This window comes from Equus caballus, chromosome 2 (assembly GCF_041296265.1).
Source record: "Equus caballus isolate H_3958 breed thoroughbred chromosome 2, TB-T2T, whole genome shotgun sequence".
NCBI classification, from domain to species: domain Eukaryota; kingdom Metazoa; phylum Chordata; class Mammalia; order Perissodactyla; family Equidae; genus Equus; species Equus caballus.
In genome coordinates, this window is record NC_091685.1 from 7,016,856 (window position 1) to 7,031,073 (window position 14,218).

The 14,218-nt window shown below is 35.3% G+C and overlaps 1 protein-coding gene across 10 annotated transcripts in view; it reads right to left on the minus strand.

Moving 5' to 3' along the window:
* The window catches only part of ZFYVE9 (zinc finger FYVE-type containing 9), a 193,048-nt gene that overhangs the window by 53,009 nt on the left and 125,821 nt on the right, over positions 1 to 14,218 (minus strand). For all 10 annotated transcript variants that reach the window (XM_070259969.1, XM_070259974.1, XM_070259968.1 and 7 more), the window contains 3 exons: positions 10,126 to 10,246; positions 6,872 to 6,994; positions 4,900 to 5,055 (listed from right to left, as the gene is read on the minus strand). In XM_070259969.1, the coding sequence (XP_070116070.1) occupies positions 4,900 to 5,055; positions 6,872 to 6,994; positions 10,126 to 10,246 (400 nt within the window). The remainder of the gene's footprint in view (positions 1 to 4,899; positions 5,056 to 6,871; positions 6,995 to 10,125; positions 10,247 to 14,218) is intronic.

Here is a 14,218-nt window from a genome sequence, read left to right on the forward strand (position 1 = left end):
GAGTATTCAGAGCTTTCACATTCAGGGGAAATTTAAGATACAATTTGTCAATTCTACACAGTGTGCCACACAGAGGGAAAAAATAATGAACTAAAATTGTTTTAGAACACTTAAAATATGTTCCACTTATTAAAAAAATCATAGTGAAATAATATATCAAGCTACTACCTTGATTATCTAAAAACAGGATTCTTAACAAAACAGGCATAGCACATGATACTATGCTTATCTGTTTTTTAAAGACTGCTGTACTGTGGGTCAGCCCTGTAACCTAGTGGTTAGGTTCAGTGTGCTCCACTTTGGCAGCCTCAGCTTGGTTCCCAGGCACAGACCTACACCACTTGTTGGCAGCCATGCTGTGGCGGAGATCCAGGTACAAAATAGAGGAAGAATGGCACAGATGTTAGTTCAGGGCAAATCTTCCTCAAGCAAAAAGAGGAAGGTTGGCAACAGATGTTAGCTCAGGGTGAATCTTCCTTGGCAAAAACAAACAAACTGCTGGGGGCTGGCCCCGTGGCCGAGTGGTTAAGTTCGCGCGCTCCGCTGCAGGCGGCCCAGTGTTTCGTTGGTTCGAATCCTGGGCGTGGACATGGCACTGCTCATCGGACCACGCTGAGGCAGCATCCCACATGCCACAACTAGAAGGACCCACAACGAAGAATATACAACTATGTACTGGGAGGCTTTGGGGAGAACAAGGAAAAAATAAAATCTTTAAAAAAACAAAACAAAACAAAAAAAAAAACAAACTGCTGTACTATTAATACACATATAGAGGCTACTGACATAATATAAAGAATACTGGTCTGGCAGCTTTGATTCTAATTCTGCCACCAACAAGTTCTGTGATTTAGGCAAGCTGTTAATACCTCTAGGTCTCATTTTCCTCATCTAAAAAATGAGGAGTTTGGGGCCAGCCCTGGTGGCCTAGTGCTGAAGTTTGGCGCATTCCACTTCAGCAGCCTGGGTTCAGTTCCCGAGCATGGGCCTATACCACTCATCTGTCGGTGGCCATGCTGTGGCAGTGGCTCACATAAAAAGGGGAAGATTGGCAACAGATGTTGGCTCAAGGCAAATCTTCCTCAGCAAAAAAATAAAAATAAAAAATGAAGAGTTTGTACTAAATGATTTAAGATATCTTCTATTCCCAATATTTTATGAGCTGTAAAATTATTCCGTTTCAAGGAAAGACTCTTATAGCTCACTCGCTTATGCTTTTGAAATGTTCTTTACTTAGATATACATGCACATGACTCTCATCCTATATTATAGATAATATTTAAGAGAATTTAGATGTATTATGGTCCAAACTTAGATTATCACCAGTTCCAAGTAATTTCTGTTGTAGAATTTTTCCATTTTTAATTTGATAGTTCAAAATGAACTGTGTTGATATAGAAGGATACTTTTTAAAAATGAATAACCATTTATGGTAAACATATGTTTTAATGACTAATGTAATCATTCACATCCTTTCCTTGTTGGTATTTCTCAGAGTTCCACTCAAAGCTCTAGTCTTTTCACATCAGCCTATGCTATTCACTATAGTTTCAACTATCACATGAATGCTAGGTCTCCCAAATCTGCATTTCAGCTCAGATCTACCTCCTGAGGCCCATATCCATATATTCCTCTTCCATTTACATATCACCATCCGTTGTCATTATTTCAAATTTAATACACTGAACAAAGAACACATCACCCACTCCCCTGCCAAATCTGCTCCTCTTCTCTTCACTATCTCGGTGAACAAGAACAAAGTCTACTCAGGTGCCCAAGCCAGAAATCCAAAGCCAGCTTTGACTTGTCCTCTCTCACCCCTCACATCCTTAGTTAGCAAACCCTACTGAACTGAAGCATCACTATCTTCCATACCTCTTCAACACTCTTTATTCCCACTGCCATTACTTAAATCCTGATAATTTCTTAATTTCTTCCTGGATCCCTACAGTAGCTTTTTAAAAAATCAATTTTAAAATAACAAGTGTTGGCGAGGATATGGAGAAAACGGAACCCTTGTGCACTGCTGGTGTGAATGTAAATTGGCGCAGCCACTACAGAAAACAGTAGGAGTTTTCTCAAAAAATTAAAAACAGAACTACCATATGATCCTGCAAGTCTACTTCTGGGTATTTATGCGAAAGAAACAAAAATACTAACTTGAAAAGATTTCTACACCCCCATGTTCACTGCAGCATTATTTTCAACAGTCAAGACATGGAAACAACCTTAGTGGTCATTAATAGATGAATGGAAAAAGAAAATGTGGCATATATATACAGTGGAATATTATTCAGCCATAAAAAAGAAGGAATTCCCGCCATTTGTGACAACATGAATGGACCTTGAGGGCATTATGCTAAGTGAAATAAGTCAGACAGAGAAAGAGAAATACTGTATGATCTCACTTATATGTAGAATCTGAAAATACTGAACTCATAGAAATAAAGATCAGATTGGGGGTTGCCAGAGGCTGGGGGTAGGGAGCGGTTGAAATGGGAGAAGGTAGTCAAAAACAAACTTCCAATTATCAGATAAATAAGTACTGAGGATGTAATGTACAGCATGGTGACTACAGTTAACAATACTATATTGTATATTTGAACGCTGCTAAGAGAGTAGATCTTAAAAGTTCTCACCATAAGAAAAAAAAATTTGTAACTGCGTGGTGATGGTTTCACAATATATACGTATACATAAATCATGTTGTATACCTGAAACTAAAATGTTATATATCAATATCTCAATAAAAAATTTAAGTCAACTTATAATTTATATATAACAGATTATATATAATTTGAGGTATTATGCATAAATTGAGGTATAATTTACATACAATAAAACCCACAGATTTTAGGTGTATATTTCAATGGGTTTTGAGAAAGGTAAACACCCATGTACCCCCATCCCAATCAAGATATAGGACATTTACATCATCCCAGAAAGTTCCCAGAGCCCCTCTGTACTCAAGTCCAGCACCTGCACCCCTCCCTCACCCCAGGTAACCATCAGTCTAATTTCTGTTATTACAGACTTCACTTTGCCTGTTCCAGAGTCATATAAACGGAATCAGGCAATATGTACTTTTTTGTGTCTGGCTTCTTTTGCTCAGCATAATGTCTGTGAGATTCATCCGTGCTGTTGTGTGTATCAGCAATCTGTTTATTCTTATTGTTGAGCAGTATTCTAGTGCTTATTCACTGTGACGTTTGCTCGTTTAGCCACTGCAACTGCTTTTTAACTGGTCTAGCTGCCACCAACACAGACTTTGATCCATTTTCATACTGCTTCTGGAGTCATCTTTCTAAAACGCAAATCTGATTATGTCATTCGTTTCTTTCAGTGACTCCTAAGTGCCTACAGAAGAAAGGATAAGCTCCTAATTAAGACATTCACAAACCTTCCATGCCTTAGTCCATGATGCCCTCTCAAAACAGACATGAACATAGTTACTTCGACCCCCAATGCCATTTCTCTGTTTAGAGTTTTTACACATGAATACATTCAAATTGAGGAGAAAAGTGAATGTTTGCCATTTCTGGAACTAAGTTTAGATCCAGGGTATTATATCACCTGAAGGCCCTAGATGACTTCAAATTAACCCCATACATTTAGAAACTGACACAGTAAATACTAAAGTGTATTTCACAGGTATCATGTGTTCAGTTGCAATGTATCACCTTGTCCTCATGTAATACTACACCTAATTATCATAGAGACTAATTAAGACATAAAGGCATAATCTTTTATGCATAAGCTACAATCACACTAAAGATGAAATTCTATATCCTGCTTTTGTACTTATTTCAAGAGCACTGTTACATTCTATTCATAAATGTTACTTCTAATGGCTAAAAAGTTCTTTAAAAGAAGCATACATCTAATAAGTGTAACAAATTTAAACTTTCCACCTACAGCTGGGCATTTAGGTTGTCTTTTAATTTTTGTGCTAAATTTAAGTAATGCCACAATAAACACTTTCATGAACAAAGCATACTTCACATTTTACATAATTTCTTTGGCACAGAATCCCACAAGGGAAATTACTGCATTCACAAAGTATGAACAATTTATGGTTTTAATATATTTATAAAATATTATCAAATAATACATGAAAATAGTTTTAATACCCTGGCCACTCTCACCTCCCCTAAGCCTTGTTTCTCAGAGACAATCTTTTTGATTATTCATTTGTTTTAGTTTCGATCATTGTAATACTCTTTCTCTGTTTATCAACCATAGATATTATTTTTTACTTCCTTTTATGATAAATTAGAATTTAGCTCAATTACACCACTTTTTACCTCCTCTGTTAAATTATGGGGAAGTTAACTTTGTAATGTCAAATAATACACAAACATATTTCTTTCTCTCTCAACTTTTAATAGCATGTCTGGATAGTAGTAGCCTTGGTCTTCTCTAACTTCTAATAGCTATGCACTTACTTTTACATTGTTACAATTAATAACATTTACAATTTACTTTGAAACCATAAAAACGTTGTCCATGCTAGTCATTTTTGAAACTTGAAAATTAAGAATATTTACATTATGATTATATAAATATTGTTAACTGAAGAAACAAGTATTAAGTTATGATTATGCTTCCTTCTACCAGGGACCAATATCATGACCACTAAGCCACTCAAAGGAAAATATTCATACATCAAGGCCAATGGATTCTCTTACAACTCTGATTCCAGCCTTTGTAAAATAATAACCACCACACCAGGTGAAGTCCTAAAATTTAGAATTTCCTCAAACCACGGCAAGTTTGAACTTGCCACTAATACCAAAGTTCAATGCCAGGCTTCTAAATTTAAGACTATTATTTCGCATCTGAGTCCAAAAACTTTTATCATCTATAAAGGGTGCGGTCTAAGCCACACAGCATTCCTACCTGCCAGAGCATCCCGATAAAGCTGCACAAAATGATTAAAGATATCCTTTGGCAAACACTTTTCATCTGGCAGACACTGGAGAAGAATGACTATCTCAGACTGACCCACCGCATGCATTCCCTTGGTTGTGAAACACCAGCACTTCCTGTTCACATCTAAAGATGGAATAAAAATAGAAAAATAAAGACATTCCTCTCAATCTTTACCCTTAAAAAAAGGCACAGAAATCTATGTTACAATACAACAAAGAATAAAACAGATCATACTGAGTCTGAATAATTCAACTGTGAACTGTCACTGCATTGAGCCAAAGAACTATTGTAGAAAATAAAACATACCAATGCCTCTGATTCTAAGGAAACACTTAGAAAAACAATTGGAAGGGAAGTAAAAGAAGTAATAGTGAAAGAAAATTAAAACTTTTAACTCTATTATTAAAGGGAGTAATTATTAAAAGAAACAACATTTCCTTAAAGTAAAACTAAACTATGTATCCTAGGCTATAACGATTAAGATGTATTCTCCCAGCTTTATTTAAAAAAAAAAATCACTTTACCAAGGGAAATAATTACTTATGTAAGACTAGAAAAAACAATACAAGCCAATATTATACCTTTGGATTCAGGTTGTGGCCTGAAGAATATATTTTTGTACGTACACATTAAATTTAATCTGTGACTGAAAGATTCTAGCTATTTCAGTTACTACAGTCCTTTCTGAGAGAAAATTCTAGATAATCAGCAGCATAACTTTACTTGGTTTCACGCTGTAACAAGTGGTGAAAAAGATGGCTTATCTGGACTAGTCATTTCTACTTATTTACTTTAAGGTAATGTAGAGTCCCAATCGCACAAGCCATATGTAGTTAAAAATAATGTTCAATCTTTGGCACTTTTATCATTTGTACTCCAATACAATGGGATCCCCAAAGGAGTCAAAAAGGACTCAATTAAAATTATGGATACTAAGATGTAAATCAAAATTAATAAAAGAACCCTTTTTTCATTTTGGGGATTGTTACTATACACCTAAACAGGAGGTGCTCAATTTAACTGTATTAAGATGGTGTACACTTCAGGAATTCTAGGTTACCTGTTTTCTAAGTATGACTTATGAACTAGATATGGTAAATTGAAATTTCAAGCAAATTATTTTAAAATCTGATCCTAGAAGGAAAGGTGGCAAGCATTAACAACTGGCCAAATATACACAGGCGTGATTAGCAAGTAAACCAGAAACCTGCATTTCATTTATGTAGAACCTCTAAGGAAGTAAGGAAGTAGTATAAGGTCAAGTGAAAACAAGTACATAGTGGGAACCAGAAGACTGTTCCCCGGAGCTTCTGTCCTGTCTCTAAAACTCTGCTTATTAACACTCATCCAGAAAAAATGCATTCGCTATTTTCCATTACGTTTGGAATCAAGATTCTAAGTTAACTGTCCTCTCTCTTATTCTGATGCCCAAGACGCTAGCATCAAGAGTTGAGAAGTTCTTCTGAATCTTAACTGACGACGTATTGAAGTTTTACTGTATGTTACTTTATTAACACTTCTCCCAAATATGGCTTTATACCATGATTAAGCTTTCTGAGATTTAAACCAGGCATGTAAATTGTTTGACCCTTCTGGATAATTTATCCACCTCCAGTCATTCTGGTGGTGAGTTGTGACTTAGCATACCCATCTCAGGAAGAACTTAACTTAGATCAGTTCAAGTTTTGTTTGGCTTTCCTCCATGGAGAATTCATCTATCTCACTCCTATGAGTAAAAGCAAGAGTTTCAGCTAGTCCCACAGTTGTCCTCTGGGATATATAATTTTATACAAAACAACTTCTTTAGTATCCAAGTTTTCAGTAAGATGTGGTTCTAAATAAAAATACTTGTGTATAATGAATTTGAAAGTTTTATTTACTATCTATGAGCCAGTAAAGTATCTCATTTTAATATCAAAAAACCAAATTTCTAACTTACAATTTACAATTTTAACCATTGACAACAAATTTGCATTTAAAACAAATACAAGTGGGTCAGGGCCACCATCCTCCAACTGCTGCATTACTGAAATCTGTGATGGTTTCTCTTCCACAGCATAGTCTGTAAGGGGAGAAAATAATGTAAGAGATTTGTTAAAAGGACAAATCAAGGAAAAAAATCTGATGAAGGAATGGGCTGATTATTCACAGGAAAGAGACAAGCATTTGATTTATAGAGAGGGTGAACATAGGTTTGTTTGTACCTGCTGTCTCAGTATCATGTTAATAGTGCCCCTTTCACTCTCCAAAGTAACCCAGTCCAGTTTGGATAAAATAGTTATCCTATGTATAGACTTCTCCACAAAATGGTTTGTGCCATAATCTAAAGACAGACCTTCTAGTTAACAAAAATTCTCCAATTATCCTAAAAAGAATTTCACATATTACATGTTCTAAGACCAACATTTAAATAATCTATGATACACAAGAAAGCGATAATATACCAGTTACCTCTGGAAATGTTATCTACGGGTTGAGGTAGAGGGGAATCCTACTTTTTACTCTAAACCCTTTTGTACAGTTTGAGATTTTTTAAAAATTACTTTAAGGGGCGGGCCCGGTGGCACAGTGGTTAAGTTTGTGCAATCCACTTTGGCGGCCTGGGGTTCGTCAGTTCAGATACTGGGCACGGACCTACCCATTGCTTATCAAGCCATGCTGTGGCAGGCATCCCACATATAAAGTAGAGGAAGATGGGCACAGATGTTAGCTCAGGGCCAATCTTCCTCAGCAAAAAGGGAAGGATTGACAGCAGATGTTAGCTCAGGGCTAATCTTCCTCAAAACAAACAAACAAACAAACAAAAACAATTACTTTAAGAAATGCACCCAGAAAATAAACTAAAAGTATCATAAGTGACTGCTTTTATGAGACAATTCCTCTAAGTACAAGGGAAGAGTTCTGTACACACACATATCACCAAAATCACCAGTAAATCACACATTTCTGAACAGGGACAAGCTAATACTTGAGACTCTGAACAGAACCCTTCCCATTTAATCCCTGCAAGCACAGTATGTAAGATTCAGCCATCCCATTTCGAACGATGGTAGTCCTCTCAGTCAAAATCATGGGTATTAACCGCTGTCGAATCTAAAGCTATTGGAAAGAAACTGAAAACCTGACAGCCGAATGTTGTTTGCTTGGTCTTCTATAAACTGAATCATTAAGGGACAGCCAGGCAGAACAAAATAACATCATTTCCGACTTACCAATGGAAAACAAAAACTGTTTTTTTGGGGTGTAATGGGAAATGATGAAAATATTTATTGGACAGAGAAATACTAAGTGACTTTAGGAAAAAACGAAAAACTTTTTATGAAGTTCCTCCACTGGAACACAAAATTGCAAAATTCTGATGAAGAGATAGTAATATGGTTTAACTAAGCAAACATAGATAACTAGTTATTGTTTCTTGGTAGGAGAGGTTTTGACAATTAGATTTAATGGATGTGACATTTAATGAAAATGGAACCTGCAATCTTATTTTAACAATAGAGGAGGCCACTTTAATTTCTTATTAATCTAAGATTTATTAAAATAACAAAAAGTTGAAACCTAAGTAGCAATTTTACTAACAAAAGAATATTTTTAGGGAGTCCTGGTAAAGACACAAAGACATTACATAATCAAAAGCCTGCTTAACTTTATGTGAAAGATTATCATTGTGCTGTCTGGGATGCAGCTGGATTTCATGTATGATAGATTCAGCCAACGTTGCTGAGAGCCTGCTACTGGCCCAGCACCACGCTAGCAGCAGAAGACATAAACATGAACTAAGATTGAAGGAATGCATGGTCTAAGTGAGAGAATCAGACCTACACAACATCTGAACTACAATGAGAGAAGTATTAATGCAGTAACAATCTATAAGAATTTCTATTAGGACAAAGATAAGAAAGCAGAACACGAGTACTGAGGCAGCCTAGGTAAGGATTCAGAGAAAATCCATTAGTCTGGATGTTGAAAGGTTGAGTTCTTCAAGGAGTCTAGAGTATAGAAGGGTATCCTAGGCAGAGAAAAGGAAGAAAAGGAAAATATTAATTACATGCCTACTTTGTTCCAGACTCCTTTCTTGCTATGTACCTTCAGGTATGAAATCTGATTTAATATTCACAATGACACTAAGTAGGTCTAGTCACCTACCTTTTAAAAAACAAAAACACTAGAAAAAAGATTCAGAAAGGATAAATGACTTGCCCACTGGATCATACAGCTAGAATGGAATAGTACTGGTATTAAAACTCAGGTTTGTCCAGCACTCAAGTCCATTCTCTTCCCCCATAAGAAATTCCACAGCATAACAAAAAAGCATGGAAGTGTGAAAAGTGAATATTCATAAAACAGTAAATAACCTGTAGTACGTGTGTAAGGTACTGGGGTATTGGCTGGAAATAAAGTCAGAAAGGTAAGTTGAGATAAGATTATAAGGAACACCGTATGCTAAGTAATTTATACTAACGGTATTGGGACTCCATTGAATGTTTCTAAGCAAGTGCAATATATGAAAATACCTATATTTGAAAGATAATTGGCAACAACGTGTAAGGTAACATAAAGGAGAGAAAGACTGAAGGCAAGGAGACCAGGTAAAAGGCTAGGATAAAACCGAGGAGAGATTATTGGTAAACTATCTCCTAAAGATGTGCTGACTAGATGCTGATCTGGATACATCAGCAACAAACTTTCACATAAAGTTAAATATTCTTTTGATTGGATAGTAATTTTTCTTACCAGGACTCCCTAAAAATATTTTTTAACAGTAAAATCGCTATTTAAGTTCAGTGCTCTCCACTTATTATATGTACATTTCTGAATGTATATTATACTTCAAAACAAAAAGTTTATTAATGTACTGACATATCAAGTGGGCCAATCCTAGAACCATAAGTAACTCTTCAGAGTATTATGTGCTTTAAAATACAAAGGAAAAACTGCCAATGAAAATATACTGTATTGTAAACATATCACAATTAAAACTTCTATGTCCTTCCAATGAATGAAATGACATAATATAAAAACATAAACCTCTACTCTAAATCAATCAATAACAGCAACAATTGTTTTCACGGCACTGAAGAGTTGCTTTTTTGTTGGAGAAGGATGGTCATCACTCAAGTTCTATCTCCTCTTAATTAGAAGGCAACAACTGAGTATGTAATTATCCCTGTTTAAACACACACGTCCACATACCTCCTTTTACACCAGTGGAGATGAGAATGGGAGGGAGGCCATCTTCAGGAATAAGGTTCATTGCACTTCCAACAGGACTTCCAACCTGAGTTATATTCCCAGAGAACAGAGAAATATCCGTCTAGGAAAAGCAAATCAGTTAAGTGAACATCACAGAGAGTTCAAGACTTTGGCAGAATATAGTCAAGAATATAGGAATTTAAGTGAAAATTTGGAATTCATACTTTTTGAAAGATAGCACAAGATACTCATTAACCTGTGGTTTCCCAAAGGACTCGGCTTAACTATTAAAAATCTTTCTAATTCTACAGTTTCTCCTTCTGGCATCATCACATCATGATAGAGAGAAAAGGCCTTGCAGCGGGGTGAAAGCCTCCTTTACCTAGGTTTCTTTTGCCATATAAGAAAAATATTTTTAAAAACTGCAGTGGCAACAGAAACAAAATTTCAATATTATCTCGTAATTTCTGAACTTTTAATGCATTTGGGTCTACTTAAAATCTCATTTATATTGCTTTTGCAAATTAACATCAAGGATAGTGGTGATGGTTGTACAATAATGTGAATGTACTTAATGCCACTGGATTGTGCACTAAAAATGGCTAAAATGGTAAATTTTATGTCATATATATTTTACAATAAAAAGAAAAAAATTAACTTTGAGAAAGAAATCAAAATAGACAATTTTCCATTTATTATGCAATGAAATAAAATTTCAAATTCATTTTCCTTTGCATTAATATGCATATCACGTTAGCTATACTTAATAAAGTATAATGTTGCAAAACACATTTTGGGTAGGGTTAAGTCCACTTAATTAACAATTTAATAGAATACGCTCAAAGATTAAAATGATGCTCTCTTCTCTACATTCTCCATAACTTAAGAAAAACAAGCTTTAAAAAAGTTAAAAGAAAAGCATTTAAAAACTGGTTTTTGATACACATAAGACTGTTCACAGCAGTCTTATTCATAACAGCCAAAGACTGGAAACAATCCAAATGTCCATTAACAGGAAAATAGATAAATTGTGGTAAATTCACATAATGGAATACTACTCAGCAATAAGAAATATTAATTTTTTGATGCACACAACATGGATAAATATTAGTTTGAGTTTAAGAAGCTAGGGACAAAACATTATATACTATATGCTTCCATTTATATGAAACACAAAAACAGACAAAATTAAGCCATGGTGATACAAGTCAGAATGATGGTTACCCTGGGGAAAGAAGCGCAGGTATTGACGGAAAAAGGGCATGAGGGAGCCCTGCGGAGTAATGGAAATGCTCTGTATCTTCACCTAAGTGGTGGCTATATGGTTGCATGTGTGCGTGCGCCTGTATTCACCAAGTTGTTTCCTAAAGATTAATGCTCTTCAAGTACTTTGCTATATATATTTTATTCTTGAATAAAGATTAAAACTATTTTAAAAAAATGCCCATGTCTTGCCATACTTTTGTCTATACTACCTATAAATTAAGACTATAAGCTTTTAGTAGGTATTTGCTAAAATTTTGCAATGTTCCCAGTAGCTCATCATATAAGAAGAAATTTGGAAAATTTTATTAGCAAACCATTATAAACTGATTCGAAGTTCCAGTATAGGAAATAAAGTAATCTATTCTTTCTAACTTGCTACTTAGTGACACATAAATCCACCTTATAATATCATGAGAAGTGGTCATTTGGCCTCTATTTAAACACCATCTGTGAAAATGAATTTATTTCATTTACTGGGCACTTATTAAGTGCCAGGCCATAAAGATGAAAAAAACATATTCCAGTCTGGCCTTAAAGAATTTGTTTTCCCTCATTTTACCAAATAAATATTAAAATAGTATGTGTGTAAGGTTCAACAATGTGAGAGCACAGAAATAAAATAACTAACTTGGTTTAGTTTCTCCTAACTGAGCTGAATCTTGTTTCCCTATAATATGCATTCACTAGAGCTTTCTCATTCATTCGAAAATATCTGTTTTGGGGCCGGCCCAGTGGCATAGCAGTTAAGTTTGCGTGTTCTGCTTCAGCGGCCTGGGTTTCGCAGGTTCGGATCCTGGGCGTGGACCTACACACCGCTTATTAAGCCATACTGTGGCAGAATCCCACATATAAAGTGGAGGAAGATGGGCACAGATGTTAGCTCAGGGCCAATCTTCCTCAGCAAAAAGAGGAGGATTGGTGGCACATGTTAGCTCAGGGCTAATCTTCCTTAAAAAATAAATTATGTTTTAAGAACCTATCATACAATCTAAGAAATGTAAAAGACATGTAAGAGAAACAAAAAATCATCACTGTATAAATACCATAATTATAACTGATTCAGGCAAGAATTGTCAAAGGGCAGGAAAATTATTGACTGAAAGACTGTTGAGGAACAGGACACTCACAGCCTCAAAGTATCACCCCTCATCTTACTTATTAATTGCAAAGAGGAAAAGCTACTTTTGAAGTGGAGAAATACAGGAGACATCAACCTAACCAATTATCAAACTGATATTGCTTGATGTGTTCCACTAAGAAATGACCATCACTTATGTAGTATTATTATTCTTGCCCAAATCTAATCACGAGGAAAAAATCAGACAAATACAAATTAAGGATATTATGTAAAACATGACGAATATGCATCAAAATATTAATGAAATGAAAGACCAAAAAAATGAAAAATGAGAGAATGGTTCTAAATTAAAGAAATCCAAAGAAACATGATAACTCAATATAATTGTAACCCTGATGGGATCCTGATGTTAAAAAATATATTTTATTTAATAAAAAAATGTATATATATGCACATATGTGTACAAAAAAGCTATAAAGAACATTATTGGGACAATTGGGGAAACCTGAAAATAGACTATATATTAGATAATAGAATTATATGTTAAATTTCTTTCTCATTTGATAACTGTACTGTGCTTGGGTAAGAAAATGATTTGTTCTTAGGAGATACAAGCTCAAGTATTAAGTGATAAAGTGCAACTAATCCTCAAATGGTTCATTAAAAAAAAAAAAGCATGTCTGTGAATGTGCACATGTGTTTAGGGGTAAAGCAAACGTGGCAAACACTAATGCCTGGTGAATATAGGTGAAGAGTATGTGGGTGTTCACTGGACTATTCTTGCAACTTTTCTGTGTGTTTGAAATTTTTCCAGATAAACAGCTGGGGGAAAAAAGAAACCTTCTTGACTTAGTAATTGTGCAGATACAAAGACTAAGACATAGTTCTGGCTCTCATCCTCTGCAGCCACAGAAAAGTCCCCAAAAGACCTGGAAATATCTGAAGACAGCTATGGTATGGTTTAACGTTCCTTCACCAAACATGAAATTTAGCTCTGTACAGCAATAACCCTAATCTTAACATCAAGCAATTTCAATTACAACCAAATCCATAAACTACGTAAATTTCTGAAAAAATATTACCGAACATAAACATAAATAAATAGCAACTAACAATTCTATGAAGACTTCAAGAGTAAAAACTTTATCCAAACTTTGATCTCATTTTATTAAAAAAAAAAAAAGGAAGCATATAGTTAGAATTAACAGCCTTATTATAACCTTGACCACCACATTCAAGAGGGCAATCAGCGACAGAAAGGGACCTACTGAAAAAAAAGGATCTCTAATTTTGGTCCTACGTGGCTGTTCTCTCACTGTCTCCAAAAAAAGTAGTTGGTATTTGTCCCCTTCTGAAAACTAGGGCCCAAGAGAATCCCATTAACCCCAAAACCATGACCAGCACATCCTATAGAGACAAGGTAGAGGTGCCAGCACAGTATGTGCTAGTTTCCTTAGGAAAATTATATAAATCTTCCATTCAATAAGTCAGTGATTTTCAACTTATTTTTAAGCTTTGGAATCCTTTTAAAAAAATCTTAAATGGAAACATAATTGGTAGAACAGAAAAAAGTAGACATGCTCAGGTTGAAGAGAAAGGAACAGAGGGATTCCTCAGCTGCCTCCATATTGCCTGGCCTTTCCTCACCACTGCACTCCCGAGAGGCCACTACAGAACCTGGGGAACATGGTTTGAAACCAATGTATCAAGGGCCAGGATTCCTTCTAACACCTCTAGCTACCGAAGTAG